We start from the raw sequence: 18,179 nt of genomic DNA, 5'->3' as shown, positions 1-18,179 counted from the left end.
ATTCTTTTAAACAGCACCTGTGAAAGGGGCATGTACAGGGAGGCAACATTTCGTCCGTAAGAGAGGTAGTCCAGCTTTGCGGCCAGAGGATATGTTAGTGTTGAAGACGTCAGAAAAAGGTTTCGTTTTATGTAGATCATGATTGCCCTAATATCTACCTGGTGATGATTCCCAGAACGACGCGGCGATGATAGTTGACGAGGTGCAGACGGGAGTAGGGCTGACCGGCAGGATGTGGGCACACGAGCACTGGGGACTGGAGGAGCCGCCAGACTTCGTCACCTTCGCTAAGAAGATGCTGATCGGTGGCTATTATTACAAGGACGAGTTTCGACCACAGGGGGTAAGTAGGGAGCGTATTGTCTTTTAAAAACCAACATCTTCCTATTAAATGTACATGTATATGCAGGAACTCTGGACATATTTGGATGTAACCATATCTCCATGGCCCCTCTCTAAAAGAATCTCTTTTTGGATTATCGATATCCTTTCACTGACGTTCTGACATGCACATTTATTGTTGTTTCACGTAAAATATTGCAGCAGTGTTGTTTTGTGTATTTTGCCTAAAACAAAGGGTGTTGGTGAATATGTGTGTCAGGTTGCTAAGAGACTGTATAAGAACAGTGGGTTTCAACATCATGACTTTTCGGTGGCCGTCTGTCACCTTCTTCAGGACAACAATGGTTGTTCGAAAAGAACCTCCTTATACAAAGAGGTGGCAGTATTACAGCAGCCGAAATGATATTAAAGTCAGTACCTTATTCCTCTCATTACCTCTGCCTGCTGCAGGGATACAGGATCATCAACACTTGGGTGGGCGATCCTGCCAAACTCGTCTTGTTAGAGGCCGTCATCCGGGTCATAGAAGAGGACAGACTGCTGGACAACATGCGTGAGACCGGGGACGTTCTACTGGAGGGTCTCCGGACATTGGAGGTTTATTTTGTTATTGTTTGTTTGTTTGTTTGTTTGTTTGTCACAAAAATAACAAAAAATCAGTAGTAGAAATACGAAAACGTGCCGGAGAAACAAGAGACTTTTTCGGTATACCTGGGGTTTCCTCATTAACTACAATAATGGTATAATTGCTATAGTCATTAACTGATTATTATCAAACATATATTGCTATTGAAATAAAAGAAAAACAATCATAGTGAATACACGAGAAAATAGCAAAAAGGCGCTCATATTAACTACGACCTAGGTAAGGGTCGCAATCAATTATTACATAAAATACAATGATCAGTTATTTGCATCATAGTTCCCGAATTTTGCAGCATTCTCTTCTTTTGTGGGCTTCAGGCACAAATAGGTTTGTAGCTACTTGTATATAAACATACATTGGAGTGACCATCGTTTTGTCTGCCCCTCAGAACAAATACCCGGACGTGTTGGACGGTAGCCGTGGACAGGGCAGCTTCTGTGCAGTCGACTGTCCCACAGAGGCGGTCAGAAACAAGCTCATTTATGCCCTCAGAAACAAAGGTAGGTCAGAGTACAAATATTGATCCTATGATGCTTCAGTTTTATGTGTGCAGTTACACTAACCACTCATTTTCCAATGAACAGATAGATATATTCGTCATATTGGACAATAAAAACGGTACGATAAAAGGGTGATGTAACAACATTAACAATAATTTAACATACTACAGGTGTGCAGGCAGGTGGGTGCGGGGAGCGGACCATCAGGTGCCGGCCTGCGCTCATCTTCCAGCCGCATCACGCCGAGATGTTCCTCGACATCTTCAACGGCGTTCTGGCTCAGGGGAACATCCGATGAAGCTTAAGGTAGCGGCAGGTTCAACTGTAGATTCAATGTTAGTCAAACTCTGGGGAATTCGAAAGTCACAGACCACCTTTATCAGGCAGTACAAAAAATAGGAACTGGTTTTCTAAAATGAGATATGAGTGTAACTATAATTTCTGTGCTGGTTGCAGAACCGTGGATTGTGAGTGTGCATCACAGGAGAGCACTTGTATCACTGTGCCATATAGTTCGTCGTAGATACCTCAGTATATTAGAGCGATTCAAACAGTCAACTTTTAAATTATATGAGATAGACAGGCTGATTTAAGCTGTAAGATACAAGTAATTTTGTCGCACTTGGGGGATAATGGCAGAAATATGGGCATACCATTTGCAACAGCAACTCTAGATCTTAATATTGCATCTTGTAATATTATTGGCTTTAAATTCTTATTATTTAAAACTGTCTTAAAGAATCACATATCAAAAAGATGGCCTTCGAACTAACTAGTCAACCACAGTATCAGCAAACACACGAATTTGTATGTTGGCACTCCGTACGTAAGACAAAAATGTACCATGCCATCTGTCCAAATGTATCTGTCAATCAGGTCCCTTCTCCACTTTGCTAATGATAGGTCGTACAATAATTTATACAGGTAAGTGCCATGTTACTTAGTCAATAGTGAAGTAAGTATCGACGTATAAATGATGTCGAGTGCGAAGCGAGGACCGCGAAGTGCATTTGGTCCATCTACTGTAGAAAGAGGTGATTACATGTACATGTATGCGCGTTATATAAATGTGCCAACACTGACATGTATGTACACTGTGTGTACAAACACATTTTGTAAATGTACTCTTTCCAGACACTTTCATCAGTCATGTGTAGAATATCTAGCGCAAGAAAAGTGATGTAACTACTGTACAAGTACTCGTCGTAGTCACAACCAGTGAAGACCATATAGTGTGTAATATCATTCTATCCGCTAACGTACAGTGCTTTACATTCATTTTTTCATGCAATTCATGTATAGACTGGAATGTCTTACAATGCAAACATATCATGACTGGTCATACATGCTACACAGAAACACTCGAGTCACGTTGTTTGTGAAAAGGTCCATTTTTATTCAGTTGATATTCAATCTTCACAGAGGGAGAGTCATCAGATGCAGAGCTCAGATCTTCGTCATAACCTGTTCAAAAGGTGATACATATAAGTACGTACAGTGCCGTGATAGTAACCTCCAATCTAACCAGTGCTCGATGTATAACATAAGCCACCTTTTTGTAAAGTCAGCTACAGGTACCGACAGAAAATAAATTTGTTATAGAAATTGTACGTAACATTATCATGATGGTCCAGTACTACGCACCCTTCACAGAAGTCCAAATTCTTCAACACAAAACATTGATATTATCCTATCTATAACGATAAAAGGTGTTTTCACACTGCGTGCAGATATCCTGTTCTAGTATAGAAATCCCATATGTAATTTTCGTTCACTGTATGTGTGTTCAACGTCATGATGTATCGAATGCTGCTTGCGTGTGACGCGTTAACTCAAAACTACCTTCATATACAATACCTGTTGCACTTGCAGTAAAGCCTTGCCCATTCTAATACGAACCAGTTTCAATGGTTTACCTACCCTGACGTGTAAACATCTAACTGCAGAAACCACATCTCCTATCCTAATTGTACGAACTGAAAAAGTGTAATACAGGATGTGCTATTCTGGTCGCATCTATAAGTTGACCAAACGTAACACATGTATGTGTAACTAACAGTCTGTGGTTCAAACAATCGCACACTGTCTAGAGTATAAATATGCTGCCCAATGGCAATGTGCATATGGGCTTTTTCTAAACACACTCACAACAATACCTACACAAATGTAGCTAAAACAACTGTAGAGAGTAAAGGTAATCAAGGTAAATGCACTTTTGCATTTTCATACTAAATGAAAAGCAGAAATGTACTTTGATGTAATGCAGATTTAAACAGCACGTAGCCAGTTTATGGCTGTGACTTTAATTGCCTCAATTAATGAATCGTATTTCCTGATAATACATAAGTATCTGTGGAATATCAGATTGATAAACGTCTGTGGTACACACGTCAACCATAATATGATATTAACATAACATCTGGTACAGATGGGGGGGGGGGTCCAGTTATAACGTTTACCCACCCTACTATGCCGGTAGCACCAAAACAACATGGCGTTACTAGCACATTGTATTACACCATTGTTATCGTACGCATATCCAGTCAGAATAACATAACTCCATTTATCCGTGAAGAAGATATCCGGCTTTAAAGTAAGCACCGAGCTTTAGCTTTAATCCGAATCCTATCAATACTTGGTCAGTCTCAACCTCTTCAACATGAAACAAACTTACTCAGGATCACGCACAGAGAAACGTTCTCTCATGGCCAATAGAATTCCAGCGATCGCCATTTCCAGCTAGTGGTAGACCAAAAGCGGGGTGGCTGATTTGCTTACCAATAATTTGCATGTATATAATGTAAACAAAAACAGTAATCGCTTGTATTACTGTTGGGGACAACAACAATGCTGCATGTGTGTTCTTATATTATGGATTACAAAATAGAATTCTGTTGATTCCTTACCTGTCCCTAAACCCTTAAACTACTCTACCCACCTCTTCCATGCTACTGCGTAATTTGAATTTCTTGTTTAGGCCATACTCATAACGGTTGTTCCAACATTTCGATTCTTATCAATAGCTTATCCCTATAACAATACCAAGTGCGATGACACAGAGAGACGTGAACATGACCTTGACGATGGTGACCTTGCTGCTGAAGCCGTGCTCGGGTTTGTGTTCAGACTTCCTGGTAGCGGAGTAGGTGTTGTCCACGGCTAGCTTGACGTGCCTGGCGGCGCCTGCCCAGCGATGCGGGCCCACCAGGCGGTAGTGCGTGGGAAAGGCCGGGCCGAAGTACACCAGGTACGCGAGGTAAGGGTCGCGGGGAAGGAGCTGCCAGAAACTCGGCCTGACGCCGATCTCCTGAGCGATGTCCTCACAGTACGGGAGGGTACACACCTGGGAGAACAGGAATAAAGATGTTGAGAAAAATGTGGGAAGGCCTTAAATCTGCATTATGTAACATTAGAACGACACAAAAGGTAAATTTGATCATTTTTTAAAGTAGGTTGAATCATCCGCATTCAGGGAGTGGACGCCTTTTAATACTTAAAAGTATTGAACCTCCTTGCTTACAAGTGTGTTTGAAAGCTTGAAACAAAGCTGTCAGCCATATGTTTGTTTACATTCTGGAAGTTTGTGGTGGCACAACAAACTGAACACACCTCTTGTGGGCTGATTTAGTGCCAACCATGAATGTCAAAATGTGAGATGATTGCACAAATATGCTGAAAAGTGGAAGTAAATAACAATTATCCGTTCTGTCGAAGTGCTCTGCACAATACATTACAGGGTTCGCAGGAAGCAGTACGTTCTACCGACGTGCTGTCAAAAGATATTTATACATAATAAACAGCACGACACCAATAGTGTAATTATATGATAATCATCACACGGACGGCCCCATCGTACATGTACCTAATATCAAATATCTGGCTTACCATTAACGATACACGCCCGATCTTGCTTCTACACTTTTCCCTGTTGCTGCGAAGCCATTCTTGCATAGACGGAGGGTCAGGGAGTTTACAATGTCCCTGTGATAGGAAAACAGATGCTTGTAGTTCACGCTAGCAACAACTGATAAAACACTGGTCTATTAAATGCTGTATACACATCTGTTAATAGTTTTTCCGTATAACAAACAGGACTCTTGTATTGAGTATACCTTGCGTCCACAGACTTCGACTTGGTTCTCTCACTGGTACAATTTTACTTGTAGTCGGCTGATACTAGTAAATACAGAATAAGTACAAATAATATTCCAAGCAGAGGTTTGGGTTTTGCCTTTTTTGGCGTGTTTTAAGGCTTTTTTCTCGGGCTTTCTTTATTGTTGCGTTCGCGTAAAAAAGATACCAGTGCAAAAAAGAAAGCCCGATAATAAAGCCTAAAAACTCGCCAAAAATAAACCAAAACCAAAACCAAAACCACTGCTTGGAGAGTACGAATAATTGAACATAGAACACTTGAGCACGCTACATGTAAAAGACAGGCATGTAGACTCACGGAAAAGACGCGGGCAGCCCATCTGGACTGTATCTCCAGGACGGGGAAGATGGGTCCTATCGTCCCCACACAGCCTATCACAGCCAGGGTGGAGTGGGGCAGGCGGGCCGGGAACATCATCTTGTACAGCTCCAGGTCTCCCACATCACCTGGGAACAGAGAATTTATTGTCAAAGATCATTACAAGGGTCATTTCGGGCAGAACTAACGACTGACCCACAAAACGTACAGACGTGATACAAGAAAACGAACAAATGCACTGGAATCTAGTACAAGTCCTTCAATAAAAAGAATAAATTATAGTTACAATTAAACAAGTTACAGTTATACAATTTGAATACACTAGAAATTACAATACATGACAAAGTGTAAGAAAATAAGGTCTGAAATCAGTATGATCTTTACTGCATATTATATTATTCGCCATACTATAGGCTGTTTGTTTGACCTTCATGACCATGCACGTAGATTTCACAATGAATGCAACTTATTTTATCAAACTTTTTTTTATTCCCACGCTCGCATCAGTTTTGGTATTGCCAGTGATGTCATCCATATAATCATATTAACCTGTCCTAAGACATAAACGCTGTCCTTACGTGGGAGGATGTCCGACTCTATGAAGGGAATGGCGACGTTGTACCCTGTAGCGAAGACCACGGCATCCAGGTGGTCAATTTTGCTTCCGTCACTGAACACAACCCCCGTACGGGTAAACCTCTCAACCACCGGCCTCGTCACAACCTGGAAAATAAACCATCAAATATCATCAATATTCTATATCGTCCTAAAGACACTTATACGTGTACACATCGATTAGTAGTTTTCTGATAAATAAGGTACACGCACGGAAAACATATACCCATGGGAAGAAAACAAAACAATAGGAGAAAATACTAGGAATTGCAATCGACCAGCAAACAAAATGGGCTGCATCATGGTGACAGAAATCGATTGATATCTGAAAATACATATTTTGGGTATTTCGGAGGACCAATAGACAATGTTGGAAAACTCCATGCGAGCCTTGTACAATCTGCAGTCCCAAATAGACTTTTTTCACGGACTTTTTTGCGAATTGTAGAGGTTACAACTGCAGATTAGGGTCTGCTGGGTTTTTTTTTTGCTGATACAGGGTGTTTTTTTTACCTTTCCCGTGGCCAGTCTGAACGCCATCTCATCATTGATCATTGTTGAGCCATATATGGGGTCTTTACACCCCTCCAGCTGCAGTCCGTAGTTGGCGTGGTCCACACAGGCGTTACACTGGCGCCTGAGGAGGATTCTCTTCAGCCACTCAGGCAGGTTGAGCCGGGCCCGCTGGATGAAGAAGTCCCTCGGCTTCCCTCCCTGTGCCAGCCGAGGAACCAGCCAAATACCGTCCCGCACACTCAGGTAAACCTGAACAGGGAGAACAAAATATACAGTCTGTGCATATGGGGCTTTTTATTTACTATCATTTACGTCATGTACACATGTTTCATACAGTCTTACTCTATTATTTTGTTTCTATATTGAGACAATATTGATGAGTGTACAGTTTTGATTAAAAGTTATTTTCTTGCCGGGTTCTAGTCTAATTTATCGTATGGTGTCTCCCATGTTGTCATAAAAATAAATGTAGTAATCAAGGAGCAATTCTGCAAGCCCACCACCACCACCACCTGCAGCTCACATGCATGCCTGCTTATATGCTTATACATTGTATGATATAATAATGTACATCATTCATGTATACACGCACACAAACACACTCACACGGACGCACGCGCGCACACACACACGCACGCACGCGCACGCACCATATGGCACATTGGCGCTAACATATGGCCATTTCATTGGACATCTTATCGGTCATCTCATAACATCGTATAACTACGACATTTTGTTGAAATAAATTAGTTTCTATGACGTCCCAAGTGACCCAATAAAAGCAAAATGTGTCTGAATCTAGAGTTTTATAATCGTTATGCACATTCTTGAGTCGAACACAATGTGTCTTAAAGTTACCTTACGTTTATGTCTGATAGAAACAAAGGAATTGCAAAGAGAGCACCGCCTTATATATATTCCACTGGTGATATATAAGGATGCATGTGCATTAGTTTTAGCTAGGAGGGTCATATCCTGTTGGGCGTTATCAAATTGCCATGTACAAGTATTAGTATATGTCAAACACCAAAATCTGTCTTACTATATAAATAGTTAAGTAACGTTGTCTGGTGTTATATTTTCAAAGCGTAACCTTGAATCTTGAACATTACTTTTACTAGTTGAAATTATATTTTTGGTCTTGATTGTCCATAATGCATTAATGCGTAATTCCACCACTGCAATTATGTGACCCACAGGTATGTGTAAGACCCCCGATACCAGAAGTTTATATGGTTCAAACTTCTTTCAGAGTAGTGTTAGAACAAAACTGCGACGCGTATCTTCAAACCAGCCAAACCGACACCAAAGTTGTAGTTTTTTGCATGAATCCCATTATCAATTAAAATCCCAATAAAATTTCATGAATTTCGAAGAAAAGAAAACATACAAAATAAGAGTGCTATATCTTGTTGGAGAATAAAGAATTTGTCTCATTTTTTGTATTTTGTGAGACGTGTAGAAGGTAAGTCTAGAGTGGTGTCGAAGGCCAGCTGATGCTGTACTTACTACAGACGCGACCTGGGCAACTTCTGCAGCCACATCGCCGGCTGAATTGGCACCGCCTGATTTGGACAACAAACAGTGCATGTTTCGTCAAGAATACAAAGAGGGCATCCATACATATGCCCTCTGCCGGATTGTAAACAGACCGCAAGATTCCCAGTTTACTGTCGTATTGCCTCCTCCGGCGCAGCATTGAATGTTGCAACCCCCCCTCTAAACCCAGCTGTATGCAAAGTAGTAAGGTAGTCAAAACAAAGCATCTCGTATCAGCAGTCCAATGCGTTATAAGTAACCCACTGCCATTTTCTCTCAAACTTTCGCCGCATCTCATCTGTAAACTCAGTCAAATGTTAGAGTTTGGAATTTTACGTTAGTAAAACGCCAGAAAACTAACAGCATTAATTGGTGCATGCGGTATTGTGAGCTAAATGAGTGCATGCGAAAAAAAATGAACCTCGCACACTTGGCCACCAAACAACCCCCCGGAATTACCCATTTTGTCTATCGTAGATTTTCGCGCAGTATTTCAATTTCACCGAAATTTCCTCTTAAATTTATCACAACAACTATCCCTTATTATGTACCCCCGTAAGACAACCACATCTTGAAAATTACGTCTTATAAGTGAGAAAGGAATAGACAGAGAGGACTGCTTACCGACTACCATGACTTTGCGTCCCTTGAAGGACTCTGCGCCGTTGTAGTCACGGCTGTGCACGACAACTCCAGTAAACTCTTCAAGCCCGGGCACTTTCGGGACGAAGGGCTTGGAGAAGTGGCCGCTGCACACCATGACGCGGTCGAACAGGCTGGTCTGGGGACAGGTGTTCTTGTTGTTGTCGGCGGCGACCGGTGCCGTGCGCACCATCCACTTACCCGAGGTGGTGTAGTCCTCGGCCCTCCAAATGTGCTGAACCTGGGACGAGACATATAGTACTTTAGTGAGTATACTATGATTCTGAATTTTTCATGGTACTTTTATGTTCACGTTTTCTCGGTCACTTTTGTACCGTGAAGTTATCATTAGCGTTAACAAATAATTCCTCGGCTATCTTTTTCCTGCACCTGTCGTCACCGTGAACATATAGTTCCGTGAATTCGAACATGTCCATTTCTCAGGCCGTGAACATAAAGTGAATTAATTACACTACATCATTAGACAACGTCTGAATGACATGCGTCAAAAGCGAGCTTGTGGTTGGTTTCCTTTAATTTATCTAATTTTTGTTTGCTCCACTGATTTATTTTTAAAAAACTGCTAACTGCTAAAAACGTCACCAAACCGCCAAAATTCATAGCTTCTCTCGGGGTTTTCCCCTCCCATGCTATCATCAATGAGCCGTCCCTATATATCTATTGTCAGACGATAATCTCAGTTCTTACATACCTGCACACCGAACTGGATGTATTTCATGAGCTGGAATTTGTCGGCGAACTCCCGCAGGTAGCTGTGAACCTGTGTGTACGGCAGGAAGGGCGGCGCCTCCTTCGGCTGAGGGAAGTCGCTAAAGGCCATCATCTCTTTTGTCCTGTTACTGACCAGGGACTTGTAGATAGTCGCCCCCTGGTTTGGCCGCGGCTCGTCTGTGTAGTACCACACTCCTCCTACATGGAAGAGTCACAAGTTTAAACTCATAGAAATGACACAACAAGAGTCACAAGTTTAAACTCATAGAAATGACATAATTACTTTTTCATCACATTTGATCAGACTTCGTCTCAGTACGTATATTGTATTTGTCTAATTACATGAATTTTCTTTCCTTATGCTTTCAAGCAATGCAACGTCAATTGTTACCATGTTAAGTGGCAAGGCTGTCACAATTTTATCCCTCTATGCGCGCTTACAGGTATATTCACGCACATTTATCAAACACCAAAGCTACGTGTACATTAGAGTGATGGTATCTTATCAATATTCCTGTCACGATAGGGCTTCTGTATCATTAAGAGCAAAGCTAAAGCGCTGACATGATCCTTTCTCTGTACATCACGCCCCCTCCCCCCACAACATACCCTACACACAATCTTAGGCAAATATCAGTCACCTAGCTTGATGTTATGGACTATAATTCATATAAAACATGTATATTAGAAAGTAACATATAGAGAGATTCAGTGCAATGTCAACATTCACTATATATATATTACAGACCAATATATTAGGTTTTCACCAAACAGCGAATTAAACTGGTCTGGTCTCTGAGTATTATAAACCGAGCAAAGTACACCAAATTCATTTAGCCGCGTAGGAAAAGCATTATGCATGCACAACATTTGCATTAGATCGAGTTTGTGGCAGAGGGGAATGAATATAGATAATGGCACTAATCCTGGGTGAGGTGGCGTCTGTTCTGTGTTACAGAGTTAATGGAATTGGATATTGCATCTGAGAAATGTAGTACGCGCATTTTCATCAATCGAGAAACAAGAATTACCCGTAATAGTGGAGAATCCATGTTAATCATAAATCAGAACACGTTTATGTCATATTTGTAAATGAGATAAAAATGAAACCAAGCAAATGCATAACGAATATTGTATAAATTGCCATCTCTTTCATAGAAACGCACTTAAATTTGCTGCACCATTTCATACATACAATATTGTAAACGGGTAATACATGGGGCGTTTAAAGGGCATATGAGCCTCCTTCAGGAGACCATCGGACCGAATTAATGCTCGCGCACGGCCAAGTAGATTATAGCTGGAATAAATCGATAGACGAGTTCTAGGAAGGCGTTGGTTGATAAATGATTACAACCGAGCTCTATTGACACCTAAAAGCAAACGTCCTGTGTACTGTATCGGAGGCACTCCGTGTGCAGACTTATTTCTGTCAGGCGGACCGTGGATTCATGTGCGGGTTGGCGGTATTGATTCGCCCGCGATAAGCGCGCGTCCCCGCATGGCGCTGAAACGCAATTACTCCCGACAGTGCCCTGCCATCAGTATCGCAAAATGACCTATGAATTGGCGCGCCGATTGCCTAACGGGAGGCCGGGGACGGGGTTTACGTTCTGGTGTACGATTTGTCTAGCAAAGTCTACCATAGTGGCGAAGGTGGGGAGAGAAGGTATGTAGAATAGTATGTGGAGGAGCGGTATGAAGAAAAAAAAACTTGAAAGCAGATATTTGCATATATAAGAGACAGAGTTACACAAAGTTAAGAGACAATCCCCGTGAGACCATCCAGCAAGCGTCACAGACAAGACAGCATCACGCAAGAAATTTCAAACGATTTGTCTTGCACGTCTTCGATAAGTGGTGACGTCATAATACATGATGTCATAACTGTATATAGCTCCTAACCCCTTCTGCTGTCCTTGGTGCTGAAAAAACGGTGCCGCTTACCGAGTTCGTCATGCTGCTCGAAGCACACCGGCTCGAGCCCCTCCTCCAGGCAGGCCTTGATGCAGGCCAGCCCGCTCACCCCCGCCCCGATGATCGCCACCCTCCTCGTGCTCTCCATGCCGCCCCTCCTCTTCTCAGCTGACGTCATATCTCACCAAGCGACATCTATCTGTAGCGTACAAGTGTACAAATCAGGCGTCAATAGTCAGAATAATTAGACTAAACTGATATAGAGTCATCAAATCTATTTAAAAATCAGGATAACACAATATATGCTTCGTCAAAAGCGCTTAAGAATGTATCTAACAACCTGAATGCAAGATTATGCGGACGCGGATTTGTAATACTAACGCCCAAGAAGGAACGAAACTGATACATCTATGCATAGTAGGTGGCGTAACTGCACTCAGTAACCATTTTTATCAATAGGAAAAGAGTAATTTAGAGGACGGAGATTATGAGATGAACAGTTGCAGGTAGGGAGTGGTCAGCAAATAATTTATGGATCAATATGACACCAAGCTATTCTCTAAACTTTGATCCTTCAGTATGGTCCATAGACTCAGGAGCAAGTTAGGAAATTTAGACACGTTAGATTTCAGAGATACAGAAGTATTGATAAACAGCAATGGTGCAGAATTAAATGGACAGATGTAACCTCGATGAACAATAAAAATCTGTCCCCAAATACTACAATAAACTATGTTTGACACCTCTAACAATGAGGCACGCTACTGACCCACTTTTGCTCTACCTAATTACGGAACAGACGGTGCATACCTTTTAACAGTGCCCCAGTTGCTTCTGGTTAAATACAGACCATCCGACGGTTCAAAAGCACTATTTCTAACCGATACGAACCGTACTTTCCTGAAGCATTACAGATGCGCAAGCAGTACTACATGCAGCGTGGCGGTACAAGCCGGCATATGCAGCCGTCTGCGTCCATGCGAGCAGTGCGCTGGGCACGAGTTATCCATTGATTTCCCCCGAGAGATAGTCAAGGTAAACCCGAAGGGTGAATGGGGGAGGGGGTGCAGCTAGATAGACGACGAACAGAGCTAGAAGCTATCGTAATTATTGGGCAATATTGAAATAAGTAAAACAAGAGGAGCAAATACCAAAAGTGAGTACAGATGAAATGAGAAACATAAATTTCAACGCTACCTACATATAATGCTTCTTTGGCCTAAAAATGTATTCATTGGTATTATTATGTGCAAATTAATGACTTTTAAAGTGCTTTTTCAGCACTACTGAGACCTGCATTATTCAAACACAGGCACCGTGTTGTAATGGAAGTAATCAACCGCTGAGACGAAGAATCTAGCACGCCATTGCAGGTGTGAGATTCGAGGTATTTGACAGTTAGATTTGTGTTCAGGGCAAAACGTTATAAACCAGCATGTATGAAGACAAAGAAGGTGGCTTTGAGATTCTTAGATTCAAGATTTTGCCCACAGACTCGGCCAAACCCGCAGTAATTAGATATTTATATGCTCGCGGTATCGCACGGTTTTACATGGGCAGGTGCACATGGGCCTACGCGCTAATGGACACGTACATTTGTAACACGCCCCTTCCCGTGAAACAAAATCTCGCAGGCATTCAAATAAGATGCAGAATCTCTTTTTTCAAACGGTAGTCTTCAGTATAAAATTCTGGGTAAGCACACCCACACAAGGAAGAGCTGATCGCGACCGGTGTTCAATATTCAGGAATGAGATGAGCAAATATTTGGAAGAGTACGGTAGAAAATAGATGTCTATTGGCTTGTAAACCTGGTGCGGTGTATGCGTGGTGCGGGCCGACGCGGTCACACGGACTGATCTATCTTTGTCTCCTATTGATTGCATCTCGTTAGGCTTGCCAGTCAGGTTTTCAAGTTAAAGAAAAGATCAGTTCTATGCAGGAATAGCATTCTGTGGCTTGTATAGAGATGTCTAATTATGGGAGAACTTGGGGAGAACTACGTGTTTGGAATGACAGAATATTAATGATTGATCTCTGTTCAAAACTCAGGTCAGCATCTATTTTGATATTCATTATTTATACATCGTACTTTGTGCTGTCTTCAACAGTGCATATTAAATGTGGTTTTGTTCATTTTTATTGTCTGTCAGTTTATAATTTTTGGGTTAATAAAGAGGCAACAAAACAGTGCTGCAGTAGTGTGGGTGAGCGCAAGAAGGCGCTGCTCTGTAAGGGAACAAGGGAGGGAAAAACAGACCCAGCTGTCCCTCCTTGGAAACTCAAAAGAGGGAAAACAAGAAGAGTTCAAAGATCTCATAACCCCATGAAATATTTAGTGCTTTTGAAAACAATTGAAGTGAAAAGAGTTCTAGGTTACATAAAGAAGAAGACAACAGCATGCCCAGTGTCTAATATGTACCATTATATGCAAAACCAGAGTGATGATGCGGTTAATAATCTAGCTACATCCATTTCAATATAGCAGCATAATACAAGTAACATAACAAATATATAGTTCCGTTCACTCATATCACTTCTGCCTACCAAGGACATACCAGTAATAACTTTTAACGGCACACATCCCTGCTAGGTACAGGGAAGTCTGGGCGTCATGCATGATAAGAGGAAAGGTACAGGCACACATTCACCAAAATAGATTTTGAGGTCAGTGGCCTGCAAAGCAAAAGTCAGGCCAGACTGCTCTATTGTAAAACAACAACCTGTTAATGCATGCTAAAACGCAAAGGCACACAGCGACTACCAACGTACCAAAGGTTTTCACAATCCATCAGGTGGTTCTTGAGATCATTAGACTCAAGAGAATCGAAATTCAAACGACCCTGCAGATCCACAGCAAACAGCTAGGGGCCCAAATTTAACTAAACCCTTATCTCTACAACTATATGCCACCTTAACATCACGTCCACAGACCGGCATCAAATATATTTTGAAAAATTCCTACTGCAGTACCAAGGTCAATCACCAGGGGCCCAAAGTCAACCTACATAATTTACTTTACCCCACCTACCGTCATGCCAAATATCAACGCATTCCATCACACGCGGATCTTGCGGTATACACCAAAACATCATCCAGACTAAAAACAAACACCTCCGGATCCCACTTCATGGGGGTGAATTATTTCACGATGACTGATACCTGGAATTCTCTACGTATACCCATTGACCTTCCTACGTTTATGGCCGAAATGATAAACCAGCTCTATGTGCAAAGAAACTGAGGTGCTGAGTGAGAAGAATATTGTCATAGTTTTTGGCTGGGTCGGTTACTATCTCCTTGTAGCCGGTGAACTCGACCCCGGTGCGGCCATAAGACTGTAAGGATTAAGCACAACAAGACTTTATACCACAAGTACGCCCGATCTGTTTGCGTTACATATAAAGAAAGGACCTCCATGGCACGAGGTCGTCTGGTCTCCTGTAAATGATACGGTCGCTGAATTGTCTTGAGAAATCGTACCTCGTAGAACGTCGTCTCGTATGTCGTTGGCACGTTTAAGTTTACTTGTTGATCGATCGACGTCAACGAGGCGTGGCGGACCAAGTTCTTATTACGTGCACCCTTAAGGAGTTAAGGCGCAAACGTTCAGACATAGTACCCTCACTTTAAAAATATAATATTGACTCAGTCTAACACCTGTTGCGGAAACAATGGCTCCTGCAAGCTTAAGGTTACATAACAAGTAGCGACTGAAGTTCCCGGTGGTCGTCAGGCGTCACAACAGCCAGAATTTTAGCGGGTCTGAAGCGCAAACTCCCGCCTCCGATGCCCTTAATTGACCTTATGTGACCCCTTCTTGCTGGCCCAATGGGGATAAGATCCGCTTCGTACACGCCGAATTCGTGGCACTGTTGTCACTGGACCTGGTGGGGTTTATACTGAACCAGACATCCTGTTCATGGTTTTTATCATAAAATATGTAGACTTTACAAAGCGAGTTATAACAACATTATAGCACAACATACACATTCAAGGATACGTACATATACTTTGGTATTTGTAGGTACAAGCTTCATAAAACGGACTGGTTGGTTCGATCTAGTCCTAGGGCACAGACGGCTATAAAACGTTAACACAGGTGAGGGTCTCCAGTTTGGACTCGAACACTGGACCAGGTGCCATGACTATTCATGATCACCCGCGTATCGTTAAACATGGACGAGGAAGTGAAGCACCCGGGCGAATTTTTGGTCCACCCGAGCCCCAGCGTTTGTCCCCAGAAAGTAGTCATTTAAGTGGAAATATTGACATTTACTTGGGTAAGTTACAGCTTTGCCTGCAACTGTTTTGCCAAACGACATTCAGCGAATCTCAAACATAGCGAATCTCGCGCCAAGATCCAAAGCGTGCATTTCCCTACATCTACACCGTATCGGCACCAATGGCAACAAAATCATAAACTTATGAAGCCCAGAAGTTCGCACACTTCACACATCTGTACAGAAAAGATCTTGACACACACACCAAACTGTAAAACTTGGCACATTCCCACTTACTTTGTTTCCGATACAACTCACCTCTCCCACAACCCGCCACTATTCTGTGTGTATTGTTATTTGATAGTGCTCGTTATTTTTGGACGTGACGGAGCTCGAGGCGCGGTATGTTGGTCCGCGCGAACCAGACAAAGGCCTCAAATGAGCGGAATATCGAATGGGATACGGTAACGGCAGACAGCGGGTTGGGCTTAGCCTGAGGGTTTCGGACTTGTCTGCGATTGTTAAGGATTCAGTGGGTCACAAGTTAGAATATTTTGTCCCTAGTCCAGGAGGAGAAGCCTGCAAAAACTCGTGTCGTAGCACACCTCTTACATAATTTGGCCACTACCATAGAAAGATGTCCCCTGATCATTTTAAGGTAAGTCGTACTATGGTCCAGGTGAGACATCATGGTTCTATGGCTCTTTATGCAAATTAAGCAAACCAGACATGAATACAGAATAAAACAGCATATCCAACCATTGAAGGAGGTTCGAATTCAGTACATGATTTTAAACCTCCTTGCTCCAACTGACTTGATTTCTTAAATGTTTGCAAGTCGTGTATGTAACTTGAACAATGGTTAGAATATTCTCCTAGCCAAGGGCAATTTCTCACGACTATTATCAAAGTCAAGAAGACACAGATCGGTTTACCAGTGTTCTTGAATGTCTCTGGAGCTCGTCTAGACAATAACCTGGTTACGTATGCAGCTTTATAAACGACTTTTAACAAGTTGAATATGCCTAGCTGTATGACAAAACGGACGAGTCTCGCAGTTTTCCAGGAACTATACTTTTGTGCCCGTACGTGTCTGCCTGTATGTTAAGTTATAGATCTAAAGGTAGGACTGGTTTGCCCACATACTGATCGTTATCATTATCTATTGACGATTAACCCTACCTAGACCGGGGGGGGGGGGGCTAAAAGTGCCCGCGCCAACTTTGATGTCACCTAGCGTCTGAACGGCTAGCCGTAAAACGGCTAAACTTGGTGACTTTTCCTAGAATATTGTTGGCAACAATTCTCTATCATTGGAATAAGATAATAATTTTTTGTGTTGCCATGGAAACGGGTTTCTGACAGGCATTTTTTGCTAAATTTAGTACTTTCTGTTTCAACAATAGAATTTTATTGGTTTTATGTCAAGTTACTCATGGTTTCTAATATTAACAACATCCCATATAATTTTATGTAAATTTTATCATTAAATATGCATAATTTATGTTAATTTGATGACGTCATTGGCCGAAATCCAAGATGGCGGACCATATCATTAGAACAGGTATATACAAGTTATTTTCATTAAAATTTCATCAATATTTCCATTTCTTTTTCCAAAAAATGTTTAATGAAGGTCTTTAGTATGTTTACAATGTATTTTAGGCTTTATCATGAAAAAAAACTATTTTTGAAAATTCAAGATTGATGATCCAAGATGGCGGATATCTTAAATATGCATGACGTCATTTTATGACGTCACCGGTGTTGCTATGGGCAACATAAGACTTAGTACACCATAATATTCTGTCATAAACACATTTGGTACAGTTATGTTGAATACCATTTAGTTTTCAGGGAAAAACCTATTTAGACGGTTTTGGCCCAAAAAATCGCATTAATGACGTCATAATGACGTCATATTACGTCATAAAAATTGTAGATATGATAAATTTTTACTAGTACACCATTCTCTAAAAATTTGGTGGTCATACGACACACCGTTCGCGAGTTCTTAGGGGGGGGGGGTCAAGAGA

At 41.8% G+C, this 18,179-nt stretch overlaps 2 protein-coding genes across 4 annotated transcripts in view; one reads left to right on the top strand and one right to left on the bottom strand.

Moving 5' to 3' along the window:
- LOC109485405 (4-aminobutyrate aminotransferase, mitochondrial-like) overlaps window positions 1-2,854 on the top strand; it is an 8,866-nt gene extending 6,012 nt beyond the window's left edge. For both annotated transcript variants that reach the window (XM_019789009.1, XM_019789016.1), the window contains 4 exons: window positions 176-343; window positions 793-939; window positions 1,377-1,488; window positions 1,659-2,854. In XM_019789009.1, the coding sequence (XP_019644568.1) occupies window positions 176-343; window positions 793-939; window positions 1,377-1,488; window positions 1,659-1,786 (555 nt within the window). In that variant the 3' untranslated portion in view covers window positions 1,787-2,854. The remainder of the gene's footprint in view (window positions 1-175; window positions 344-792; window positions 940-1,376; window positions 1,489-1,658) is intronic.
- Window positions 2,855-4,486: 1,632 nt separating this feature from the next.
- On the bottom strand, window positions 4,487-16,510 carry LOC109485000 (dimethylaniline monooxygenase [N-oxide-forming] 2-like). 2 transcript variants are annotated; one of them, XM_019788383.1, is made up of 10 exons: window positions 16,441-16,510; window positions 11,951-12,119; window positions 9,984-10,201; window positions 9,254-9,512; window positions 8,600-8,655; window positions 7,088-7,339; window positions 6,538-6,682; window positions 5,939-6,087; window positions 5,374-5,469; window positions 4,487-4,831 (listed from the first exon to the last, which is right to left on the bottom strand). In XM_019788383.1, the coding sequence occupies exons 2-10, from the start codon at window positions 12,096-12,098 to the stop codon at window positions 4,505-4,507; spliced, it is 1,650 nt and encodes a 549-aa protein (XP_019643942.1). In that variant the 5' UTR covers window positions 12,099-12,119; window positions 16,441-16,510; the 3' UTR covers window positions 4,487-4,504. The 2 variants fall into 2 exon arrangements, with proteins under 2 accessions (XP_019643942.1, XP_019643934.1); XM_019788375.1 differs by lacking the exon at window positions 16,441-16,510 and adding an exon at window positions 12,731-12,928.
- Between the last annotated feature and the right edge of the window lie 1,669 nt (window positions 16,511-18,179).

This window comes from Branchiostoma belcheri, unplaced genomic scaffold, assembly GCF_001625305.1.
Source record: "Branchiostoma belcheri isolate BF01 breed outbred unplaced genomic scaffold, Haploidv18h27 scaffold11, whole genome shotgun sequence".
Taxonomy (NCBI): domain Eukaryota; kingdom Metazoa; phylum Chordata; class Leptocardii; order Amphioxiformes; family Branchiostomatidae; genus Branchiostoma; species Branchiostoma belcheri.
Note: the sequence above shows the minus strand (reverse complement) of the source record. Positions and strands in the feature narration are given on the sequence as shown.

Bases quoted from the DNA above. Each gene is read 5' to 3' on its own strand.
- LOC109485000 (XM_019788383.1), bottom strand. From the start codon at position 12,098: ATGACGTCAGCTGAGAAGAGGAGGGGCGGCATGGAGAGCACGAGGAGG. The intron at 10,202-11,950 runs GTAAGCGGCACC...TCTTCCATGTAG, and splicing joins CGAGCAGCATGACGAACTCG to GAGGAGTGTGGTACTACACA. The intron at 5,470-5,938 runs GTGAGTCTACAT...TTCCTATCACAG, and splicing joins GGGCTGCCCGCGTCTTTTCC to GGACATTGTAAACTCCCTGA.